Source organism: Choloepus didactylus, chromosome 1 (assembly GCF_015220235.1).
Source record: "Choloepus didactylus isolate mChoDid1 chromosome 1, mChoDid1.pri, whole genome shotgun sequence".
NCBI lineage: Eukaryota > Metazoa > Chordata > Mammalia > Pilosa > Megalonychidae > Choloepus > Choloepus didactylus.
Window position 1 is genome coordinate 201,085,067 of NC_051307.1, and position 12,481 is coordinate 201,097,547.

A 12,481-nucleotide genomic window follows, 5' to 3' on the forward strand; every position below is an offset into this window, starting at 1 on the left:
GAATCCAGAAGAAAGGGGGAGGCCACCACATGTACTGCTATGTGACATAGGAGCCAAAGACAAAGAATTGCTGGCAGCTAGCCCCAGAACGCCAGTCTTTGGGAAGAAAGTGTCGCCTTGATGAGGCTTTGTTTTGGACTTGATTTTGACTTCTCCTAGTCTCAAAACCATGAGCCAATAAATTCCCATTGTTTAAGCCAAACCATTGCATGCTATTTGCTTGAGCAGCCAAGGAAACTAAAACAGCACTGTGCCAGTTTGCATATATTATGTCCCCCAGAAAAAGCCATGTTCTTTGGTACAGTCTTGTGGGGGCAGACATATTAGTGGGGATTAATTTGGAACATTTGGATTAGGTTGTTTCCATGGAAATGTGCCCCACCTGTAGGTGATAACTCTGGATAATTTCCATGGAGGTGTGGCCCTGCCCATTCAGCATGGGCTTTGATTGGTTTACTGGAGCACTATATAAGCTCAGACAGAAGGAGTGAGCTTACTACAGCCAAGAGGGACACTTTGAAGAATGCACAGGAGAGAACATAAGATGGTGGCTAGGTGAGACAGGGCAAAAAACACCTCTGTGAAAAATACTAGATAAAAACCAGAAAGTGACCCAGAACACCAGTTCCAGCAATGCGCCAGCCAGCAAGGTCTGCTAAATCCACAGGGAATGTGCGTTTGGTGAAACCAGGAGCCTGTATTCTGAAACAAGTGAGTGAGCCAGCTGAAAGTCTGGCAGCTGTGCTGCAGTGCGGGAAAATGGTGGGCTGGCCTTTGGAGACGGACTAGTCCTTTAAAAAAAAAAAAAGAAAAAAAAAAAGCCCAGGAGAGGCTGCAGATAAGACGGTAGAGCCGCGCAGTGAAGCACGGCGGGAGTGGGCTGGGCTAACGCCTCGGTGTCTGGCATGCAGGATACCCCTCCCCACACCCGCTGTTGATTGTCTTGAGACCAGGGGAGCAGAGGGGAGCCAAAAGGAGAAAAAAAATACATTCCTTGCAGCCATCTCCCCGGCGGGCTGTGGACACTTCTGCCTGGGGCCGGATCCACAGCCCAGAGCTGCGCCAAGAAACCCAGTGTGACAGGGAGTCTTTCCCGCAGCACTGCACACATGTCACAATATCGGCCATGGACAGTGGCCTTTAATGCACCATGGCTGATTGTCCCAGAGCTGGGAGGGTGGAGCTGTGCGAAAAGGGGGAAGTTAATGCATCCCATTCAACCATCTTTGAAGCAGGCTGGGAGTGCCCCTGCACAGCCCAGTGACCCAGGGCTTCCCTGGCGGGCTGGCGCGCACTTGTGACGTGGCACAGCCCTCCCTCAGCAGAGGTCCTAGAAGAGCACAGCTGGGAAGGGGGAACCACTCAGAAATCCCAGGGACCCTACGCAACTACCAAGGACTTGTGGGTCAGCGGCAGAGATAATCTGTAGCAAGACTAAAATGAAGGCTTAGGGTCCTGCAACAGCCTTAAATCTCCGGGAACACCTGGGAGGTTTGATTATTAAAGCTCCTGCCTCCCTAACCACCCACACACCCCACATTCAGGGTGGACAGCACCAAAAACACACCCAAATTAAGTGCACCAATTGAACCCCACAAGAATCAGATCCCCACACACCACAAAGACAAAGCTGGGGAGAACTGACTTGAGGGGAATAGGTGACTCACAGACACCATCTGCTGGTTAGTTAGAGAAAGCGTATGCCACCAAGCTGCAGTTCTGACAAATTAGCGATCAAGTAAAGCAAATGCCAAGAGGCCAAAAACAACAGAAAATCTTAAAGCATGTAATAAAACCAGACGATAAGGAGAACCCAAACCCAAACACCCAAATCAAAAGATCAGAAGACACACAGTACTTGGCACAATTAATCAAAGAACTACAGACAGGCAACAAGAGCATGGCAAAGGATATAAAGGACATGAAGAAGAGCATGGCACAGGATATAAAGGACATAAAGACCCTAGAAGAGCATAAAGAAGAAATTGCAAGAGTAAATAAAAAAATAGAAGATCTTATGGAAATAAAAGAAACATAGGCCAAATTAAAAAGAATGCACAGAAGCTGAGAGAGTAGTTGCAAATGAGAGACAGTTTCAAGATGGCCGTTGAAAGCAGACCCTTGCTCTGGAGAAGATAAGAGAGGACAAACACCCCAAGAGCAACTAAGAGTGACACTTTTGAGGAACTGCAGCCTAGAGAGGAACGTCCTGGGACAAAGCCATTTAGAAACCAGAACTTTGGAGAAGATGCCACCCACGTGCCTTCCCAGCTAACAGAGATTTTCCAGACACCACTGGCCATCCTCCAGTGAAGGTACCCTTTCTTGATGGACACTTTATGGACTTAACACTGTAATTTTGTAACCAACTATACCCCCTTTTATAAAAGCCAATCCATTTCTGGTGTTTTGCATTCTGGCAGCATTAGTAAACTAGAACAAGCACCTAATAACAAAGCTCCAAAATATATAAAGTGGCAGAACAAAGAATCAGTGAACTCGAAGATAAGACAATTGAAATCATCTAGTCTGAGAAGGAGAAAAAAGAACGGATGAAGAGAAGTGAACAGAGCCTGAAGAACCTATGGAACACCATCAAGTGTACCAATATACACATTGTGGGGAATCGAGAAGGAGAAGAGAGACAGAAAGGAGTAGAAACAATATTCAAAGAAATAATGGCTGGCAATTTCTCAGATTTAGTGAATCATATGAATATATGTGGGCAGGATGCTCACCAAACTCCAAACAGGATAAACCGAAATAGACCCACCCTGCAACATTTTATAATCAAAACTGTTGAATGCCAAAGAGAAAATTCTGAAAGCTGCAAGAAAGAAGGAACATGGCATATAAAAGGCAGCTTCAATAAGATTAAGCACCTGTTTCTCAAAGGAAACCATGGAGGCAAAATATTGCCAAAGAAGAATTCTATATCTGATAAAATATATCTCAGAAATGAAAGAGCAATTAAGACATCCCCAGATGAACAAAAGCTGAGGACATTCACTGCCACTAGACCAGCCCTATCAAAGATGCTAAAGAGAGTTCTGCAGGTTGAAAGGAAAGGACAGTAGGCAATAGGTTGAAACCATACAAAGAAGTAAGGACCTCTAGTAAGGGTAATGACATAGGTAAATATAAATGTCAATACTGTTGTGTTTTTTGTTTGTAACTTCACTTTTTACCCACTACATGATCTAAAAATGCAAATGCATGAAGTATAACTATAAAGCAGTGGTTTTAGACTCATAATGTATAAACATGCAGCCTGTAACAAGAATTGCATAAAGGTGGGGGATGGAAGGGTATAGGAACATAGTTTGTGTGTACCATTGAAGTTAAGTTGGTATCTAAGCAAACAAGAGACTTAGGTGGAAAAGTAAAGCTGCATGGTAACTATAAAGAAAACATGAAATAACATGCAACCTCACAGAGACAGAAATTCAGATACAGATAGCAAAGGGCAGGCAGGGGGCAGGAGGTATAGGGAGTTAATGTGTAGTGGGTGTGGGGTTTCTCTTTGGGGAGATGGGAAAGTTTTGGTAATGAAAGATGGTGGGGTACTGCAACAATGTAAATATAAGTGATTCCACTGAATGGTGTGCTTGGAAGTGGGTGTGATGGGAAATTAATGTTCTATATATGTTCCCAGAAATTTTTTTAAAATGAGCATCTAAAGAGACAATGACAATGAAATGAAATATGTGTTGCTGGATAGGATCTAATAAGGGAAGAGAGGGGGCCCATGAAGATATTTTAGGGAGTGTGGTGGTTTGGAATTGTATGTACACAGAAAATCATGTTTTTAAAGCTAATTCATTCCTGTGTGTGTAAACCTATTGTAAGTAAGACCTTTTGATGAGGTTACTTCAGTTAAGGTGTGGTCCAGGGCAAATCTTAATCCTCTTACTGGAGTCCTTTATAAATGGATGAATACAGAGAGTAAGAGAAAGCCATGAAAGCAAGAAACTGAAAGCAACGAAACCTAGAAGAAAAGGGAGACACAAGCAGATGCTGCTATGTGCCTTGTCATGTGAGAGAGCACCCAAGGATCACCAGCAACCAGTCTTTGGTAAGAAAGCATTGCCTTGATGATGCCTTGATTTGGATATTCTCACAGTCTCAAACTGTAAGCTAATAAATTCTGATTGTTAAAAAGACCAACCATTTTATGGTATCTGCTTTCAGCAACCTAGAAAACTAAAACAGGGACATATGGAAAAGTTGGAATATGCACTGTAAGCTTGATATCAATGTTAAATTTCTCAAACTTGGTAACTGCACTTAGGGTGGTTACATCAGTGAATAACCTTATTCTTAGGAAATGTATATGGCAATATTAAGTGTTTAAGGAGCATGATGTATTAAAACCTATAATCAAGTGTTCAGAAAATGGATTGATAAATGATCAGACAGATACATGGATAGATAGAGGGATAGATAGAATGAGACATCAAATGTAACAAAATGCTAACATTCGTGAATGTGGGTATCTGGTGAATAGGGATGTGCTGGAGTTCTCTGTATGGGGTTTGTATTATTATTGTAAATGTCATATAAGCTTAAAAGTGTTTCAAAATAAAAAGTTCTTAAAATATGAAGCAAAAAGTAACAGAACAGGGGAAGGGAGGGCAAGATGGCAGCATAGGGAGGTGTGGAATTTAGTTAGTCCCCTAGAGCAACTAGTAACTAGCCAGGAATAACTAGCAAATAGTCTGGAACAACTGTTGGGGGACATCTGTGACAAGACACATGTTGCACACCAGTCTGAAACAGGTGGAATGGCTGAGATCACAGCATAGAGCTATAAGTAAAGCTCCCCGAAGTGTGGAGCTGGTGCCCCTCCCCCACCAACACAGCAGGCTGAGTTGGAAGACTTCCTTGTGGGAAAACGAAGTGATAGCTGCTGGGAGCAAGGGAAGATAGCTCAACCAAGCTCCAATCACAGTTTTAATTAACAAATTTGGACTACTGAATATAAGCTATGAGCACAGATAAACCTGGAACAAGCAGGAAAGGAACCCTGAGGTCTCTCCCAGCAGAGAGAAGGTGGGGTTGATGGAAAAATAAATAATAAATAAGAATAGAAGCTTTTGGAGGCAGCTGAGCTCAGTAAAGGGCTGTGTCCAAAGAAAATGGCACAAAGAACCAGATACTGACTCTGGTGAACTGCTGAAACTGGGAGGCTTGGAGACTAGCTCTGGAAAAGAGGATTTCTTTCTTTGTTCTTTTTTTTCTCTCATCCAAAGTACTTCATTAGAGAAAGCCTCAGGCATTTACATTTGTCAGGACTGACCAGGCAAAGGTGGAGTTAAGTTAGAGAGACAAAGGAAGAAATCAAGTGAAGGAGATAATTCCCTAAAGGGCTCATCTTCCCTAAGAAAAGGGGGGTGAGGCCCAGCTCACATGGTTTCCCTCCTTAGAGAATTAACACCCCAGGGCCTGGGGAAAAAGAAAAAAAAAAAAAAAAAAAACCAGAAACAGCTTAAGTTTGACTTCTGATGAACCTCTGGGCCCTGGCAGGGATAGGATCTGCTAAGAATGAAAGGTGCCACACCTCTTTACACCAATGGGGAGCTGTGGGCTGACAATCACCACCTGCTGGACAGGATAGGAAAAGCACAGAGTCTAGAGACCTCACAGGAAAGTTTGACAATGTTCTGGGGCTCATCCTCAGGGAAACTTGATACTGATTACACCATCCTCCTGGAACCTAGGCCTGTCTGGTCTGGGAAAATCTGATTGGGGTAAACAAGGAAACGAGATGCCTAGACAACAAAAAATTACATTTCACACAAAGAAACATGAAGATATGACTCAGTCAAAGGAACAAACTTACACTTCAAGTGAGATACAGGAGTTGAAACAAGTAATCAAAGATGTTCAAACAAAACTAAATCAAATAAAAAAGCTGAAGGAAAATGTGGGAAAAGAGATGAAGGACATAAAGAAGACACTGTGTGACCATAAAAAAGAATTAGTGAGCTTGAAAAACAAATGGCAGAACTTGTGGGAATGAAAGGTAAAAGAGAAGAGATGAAAAAAATAATGGAGACATACAATAGCAGATCTGAAGAGGCAGAAGAAAGGAGTCATGAACTAGAGAACAGAACATCTGAAATCCTACACACAAAAGAACAGATAGGGAAAAGAATGGAAAAATATGAGCAGCATCTCAGAGAATTGAAGGACAACATGAAGCACAAGAACATACACGTTACGGGTATCTCAGAAAGAGAAGAGGACGGAAATGGGACAGAAAAAATAATGGAGGAAATAATCACTGAAAATTTCTCACCTGTGTGACTTTGGATGTATTATATCCCCCAAAATGCCATTATCTTTAATGCAATCTTGTGGGGGAAGACATATTAGTTTTGATTAGGATGGAATCTTTGGATTAGGTTGTTTCCATGGAGGTATGGCCCCACCCATTCAGTGTGGGTGTTGATTTCATCACTGGAGTCCTATATAAGAGCTCAGACAGAAGGAGCTCAATGCTGCAGCCAAGAGAGACATTTTGAAGATGGCCATTGAAAGTAGACTTTTGCTACTCTAGAGTTTGCCTGGGAGAAACTAAAAGAATATCCCCTGTTCTGGTTTGCTAATGCTGCTGTTTTGCAAAATACCAGAAATGGATTGGCTTTTATAAGGGATTTACTTGGTTACAAAGTTACAGTCTTAAGGCCATAAAGTGTCCAAGATAAGGCATCAACAACAGGGTACCTTCAGTGAAGAATAGCGATGGTGTCGGAAAACCTCTGCTGGCTGGGAAGGCATGCGGCTGGTGTCTGCTTGCTCCCAGGTTCTGTTTCAAAATGGCGTTCTCAAAAATGTCAGTGTCAGCTTCCAACGGCCCTCTTCAAAATGTCTGTCTCAGCTGCAGCTGTTCTGAGGTCCTTCTGTTTGTGAGCTATTTTACAGGGCTCCAGTAATTAAATCAGGACCCACCCTGAGTGGGCAGGATCCACACCTCCATGGAAATTATCCAATCAGACATTTCACTCACAGTTGACTGAGTCACATCTCCATGGAAACAACCCGATCCCAATATCACACGAGATTGGATTAAAAGATCATGGCTTTTTCTGGGGGACATAATATATCCAAACTTGCATACCACAGACACCTAGAGAGAAATGTCCTAAGAGAAAGCCATTTTGAAACACAACCTGGGAGCAAAGGAAGAAGACGCCAGCTACATGCCTTCCAAGCTAACAGATGTCTTCCGGATGCCAATGACTTTTCTCCAGTGAAGGTATACTGTAACTTTGAAGCTAAATAGATCCCCTTTATAAAAGCCAATCCAGATCACAGAACTGGGAACTGAAAATGGCTGAGGCTTTCGCCACTGAGCTGAAAAAGGAACAGAGCTAGTCCGAGGCGACCCTCCGGCTCTCCAAGATTGTCATGGATTTTAAGCACCCAGATGGTGTCACAGTGCCAGTTATGTTGCCTCGTCGGAGTTTCCTGGTGATGACAGGAGAATCTAGGTACCTTTGTACCCATGGATTACCCTTTGGTCTGTGACAGCCAGAAACTCCACCCTCATTTCCAGAGAGTGATAAAGAAGCTTCACAGCTGGAACAAGAGTATGTCCATAGTGTTTATGAAGAAATTGCTGGGCATTTCAGCAGCACAAGACACACTCCTTGGCCACATATTTTGGAGTTTTTGAAAGCTTTGCCAAATGGTTCAATAGTAGCTGATGTTGGATGTGGAAATGGAAAATATCTTGGCATCAATAAGGAGTTATATATGATTGGTTGTGATCGTAGCCAAAACCTTGTGGACATTTGTAGAGAGAGGCAATTTCAGGCCTTTGTCTGTGATGCATTAGTAGTACCAATCTGTAGTGAGTCTTGTGATGCCTGTATCTCCATGGCCATCATTCACCATTTTGCAACAGTAGAGCATAGAGTGACAGCTCTCCAAGAACTTGTTCGACTCTTGAGACCTGGTGGGAAGGCACTCATTTATGTCTGGGCAATGGAACAAGAATATAATAAGCAGAAGTCCAAGTATCTTAGAGGAAACAGAATTAGCCAAGGAATGAAAGAGGTGCTCAGCAGCAATATATCAGTGCAAGGGTTGTTTGTCAAGCAAGTGTCTGATGTGGACAGTCAAGATTTGACATGTTCCATCCCCTCCAATGATGACTTGCAGGAGGCAGGCTGTAATTCAAGGAAAGTTGGTAATTCCAAGCTTCCTATTCACACTAACAGGACTTCTTTTCATTCTCAAGACCTACTTGTTCCTTGGCACCTTAAGGGAAACCCTGCTAAAGACAAACCTGTTCAGCCATTTGGTCTGGATGGATCCCATGACCCAAGTCCTGTGTTTCATCATTACTACCATGTATTCTGTAAGGGAGAATTGAGTAATGTAAGCATTCTGCAAAACTATTATGATCAGGGAAACTGGTGTGTGATTCTTCAAAAGGTGTAATTATTTGTATGAACATACAACATATAGGGAAAAACATGTTCAGTTTTTTCTTAAAGGAGACTAAGTTGACTGTCTTTTAGTGGAAGAGAAAATTTGTGAAAAGTACCAAAATAGAGTTCCTGAGAGAGCTTTGGATGTAGAGATTAGTTAGTAGACATTAATCTGCTACTGTTGCTGACCTCATTTTATCCATAAATGTGGGCTCCTCCTGAGGGCTTTGATCTCTATATTCTTCAGAGGAACAGGAATGGTTTTTAAAAATGATTGAAGCAGTTTGTGAAGTCTTTGGGATCTATGGATAAAAGTACAGCACTTTGAAGATAACCTTTTGTTATAAACTGTTACTGAGTGAACTAAATCATGTAAAATCTCACTAAAGGAACCGTATAACATTTCAATAAAGAAAATGTTCCTGGTCGATATAAAATTGTCTGAAGTTTAACTGTAACTGTTAGCTCCATAAAAACATAGATTATAACCACTCTATCTACACACCTTACTAGCACAGGGCCTGACAAAATTTCTAAAAAATTAGAAATACCCCCCCATTAGTTAGCAGGAGCTTCATTCAACAAATATTCATTGAGCTTTTAATAAGTACCAGTTACTATTTTAAGTACTGGGAATGGAGCAGTGAAACAGACAGCAAAGAAAGTCCAGTGGTCAAAACAGCATGGTACTGGCATAAAGATAGAAATATTGATCATTGGAATCAAATTGAGAGTTCAGATATAGACCCATGCATTTATGGTCAGTTGATTTTTGACAAGGCTGCCAAGTCCACTCAACTGGGACAGAACAGTCTCTTCAACAATTGCTGGAAGAACTGGATATCCATATCCAAAAGAATGATAGAGCACCCCTATCTCAACTTTGTACAAAAACTATCTCAAAATGGATCAAAGACCTAGATATAAGAGCCAGGACAATAAAACTCCTAGAAGGAAAAAGTGAAGCATCTTCAAGATCTTGTGATAGGCGGTGGTTTCTTAGAACTTACACCCAAAGCACAAGCAATGAAAGAAAAAAATAGATACAGGAGACCTCCTCAAAAATTAAGACTTTTGTGTTTCAAAGGACTTTGACAAAAAGGTGAAAAGGCAGCCTATTCAATGGGAGAAAATATTTGGAAGCCACATATCCAATAAGGGTTAATACCAAGAATATATAAAGAAATCCTATAACTAAACAATAAAAAGACAAACAACCCAATTTAAAAATGGGCAAAAGATTTGAGTAGACATTTTTCCAAAGAGGAAATACAAATGACTAAAAAAACACATAAAAAGATGCTCAGCATCACTAGCTATTAGGAAAATACAAATCACAACCACCATGAGCCCACATTATGGATAAGATGAGGTCAGCAACAGTAGCAGATCAATGTCTTTTTAATATTAGCCATTTGGGGGGTTTGAAATGGTATCTTCCTTAGTTTTAATTTGTATTTCTCTGAAGACCAGTGATGATAGCATTTTTACATATCTTACTTGCCACTTGTATATCTTGAAGTGTCTGTTCAAATCTTTTGTCCATTTTAAAAAATTGAGTAGCTTGACTTCTTATTGAGTTGCACAAGTTCTTTATATATGCTAGATACATGTCCTCTGTCATGTATATATATTGCCAGGATTTTCTCCCAGTCTCTGATTGCCTGTTATTTTCTTTACAATGTCTTTTGAAGAACCAACATTTTAAATTTTTATGAAGTTCAGTCTATCAATTTTTTAATTTCATAGATCATACTTTTTATGTCCTATATAAGAAATTTTTCCCAATCCACATCAGTAAGATTTCTTCCTATATTTCTACCTAAGTTTTTATACTTTTAGCCTTTACATTTACATCTATGACATATTTTGAATTAATTTTTCTATGTTGTGTGAAGTGCTTGGCTGTTCATTTATTCCAGCATCATTTTTGAGAAGAGTATTCCTTCCCAAAATGAATTGCTTTGACACCTTCTGGAAAATAAATTTACCACGTATGGGTGGGTCTAAAAAACAACAACAACAAAAAAAAGCCAATCCATTTCTGCTGTTTTGCATAATAGCAGCATTAGGAAACTGGAACACCATCTCTTATGAAAGACATAAAATTATAGATCCAAGAAGTGCAGCATACCCCAAATAGAACAGATCCAAATACACCTCCACCAAGACACATAATAATCAGATTATCAAATATCAAAGACAGAGAGACAATTCTGAAAGCAGCAAAAGTGATCCACCACGTACAAGGGAAGTTTGATAAGACTATGTGCAGATTTTTGAGAGAAACCATGGAGGTGAGAAGGCAATGGTATAATATATTTAAGACAGTGAAAGAGGAAAACTACCAACCAAAAATTCTATATCCAGCAAAACTGTCCTTCAAAATGAGGGAGAGTGTAAAATATTTTAAAGACAAACAGACACTGAGAGAGTTTGTGAACAAAAGACCTACTCTACAAGAAATACTAAAAGCAGCACTACAGGCAGATAGGAAAAGCAAGGAGAGAGAGGTTTGGAGAAGAGTGTAGAAATGAAGACTATCAGTAAGGGTAAAAAAAGAAAGAGAGAGAGGAAAAAAAATAAAATAAAATATGACATATAAAATCCAAAAGACAAAATGGTAGACAGTAGACAATATGTTGAGTGAAATTAGCCAGAAACAAAAGGACAAATAATGTATGGTCTCACTAATATGAACTAATATTCATGAGTGAATGTTGAGAGTTAACGTTGAGAACACAGGTTATCAGGAAATAGAAAGAGGTTAGAGATCAGGCATTTGATACTGAAGGTTCAACAGGATTGACTGTATAGATGAAGAAATGGATAGCACATTACTGTATGATGGTGGCACAGTATTGTAAGGATGCAGAACAAAGATGACTCTGAGTACGGTTGAAAGAGGAGAGCTAGGACCAGAAGGAAAGACAAAAGATAAAGACTGGTATTGTATGACTTAGCAAAACCTAGAGTTGTCAAGGGTGGTGATTAAATGTACAAAAACATGAGTGTTTTTACATGAGGGAGAACAAATGAATGACAACATTGCAAGGGGTTGAATATTGGGTGGTACAGAGGAAAAAATACAGTCAATGCAAACTAGAGGCTATAGCTAACAGTAACACTGTAAGATGCTTCCATGAATTGTAACAAAGGCAATACACGAAAGCTAAATGTCTATAAAAGGGGGATATAAGGGAGTGGTATGGTATTCTTACTATTGATGTTGTCTGACCCGTTCACTGTATTTTATTTTTTTTATTTTCCTTGTATCTTTTATTTTCTATTCTTCAGGTTTTTTTCCTCTTCCTCTTTCTTTGCAGAAGAAATGGAAATATCCTCATATAGATTCTGGTGGTGAATGCATAACTATGTCATTATACTGGGAATTATTGACAGTTTATTTGGATGGATTGTATGGTGTTTAAAAATAAACAGAGGAATACAAGTGCTGGAGAAAATTGTGCAGAGAGGGACATAACTATTCCCTGTTGGTAGGAAAGTAGAATGCTGCAGCCCATCTGGAAAGCAGTGTGGTGGTTCCACAGGAAGCTAAGAATGGGGTTTCCATATGGTCCTGCAACCCTGTTACTGGATGTATACTTGGAAGAACTGAGATCAGGGACACAAACAGATATTTGCGTACCAATGTTTATGGTGGCGGTATTCACAATTTTCAATGGATGGAGGTGGCCTAAGGGTACATCAACTGAAAAATGGAATGGTGAGCTGTGGTGTGTACATACAATGCAATATTGAGTGGCAGTAAAAAGGAATGAAGTTGTGAGGTATGCAACTAGGTGAATGGACCTTGAGGACCATATGTTGTGTGAAATAAACCAGAATTGAAAAGACAAACATTACAACGCTTCACTAATATGGACTAACTATAACATGCAAACTCTGAGAATTGAATCTGACAGCACAGGTTATCAGGGGAAGGCTTCTTCTAAAGGTTCCTGGATTGTAAGCTCTTAGACCATTCACTTCCATTCATGAGTTGTAACAGTTATTTCTAAATTCTGAGATGCTGAGTT

At 40.4% G+C, this 12,481-nt stretch overlaps 1 protein-coding gene across 1 annotated transcript; it reads left to right on the forward strand.

Moving 5' to 3' along the window:
- Positions 1 to 6,198: 6,198 nt before the first annotated feature.
- On the forward strand, positions 6,199 to 8,451 carry LOC119526789 (alkylated DNA repair protein alkB homolog 8-like). Its single transcript, XM_037826217.1, is given in 2 exon segments — positions 6,199 to 6,219; positions 7,387 to 8,451. Coding segments are annotated over 2 exon segments (1,086 nt in total).
- The last annotated feature ends 4,030 nt before the right edge of the window (positions 8,452 to 12,481 follow it).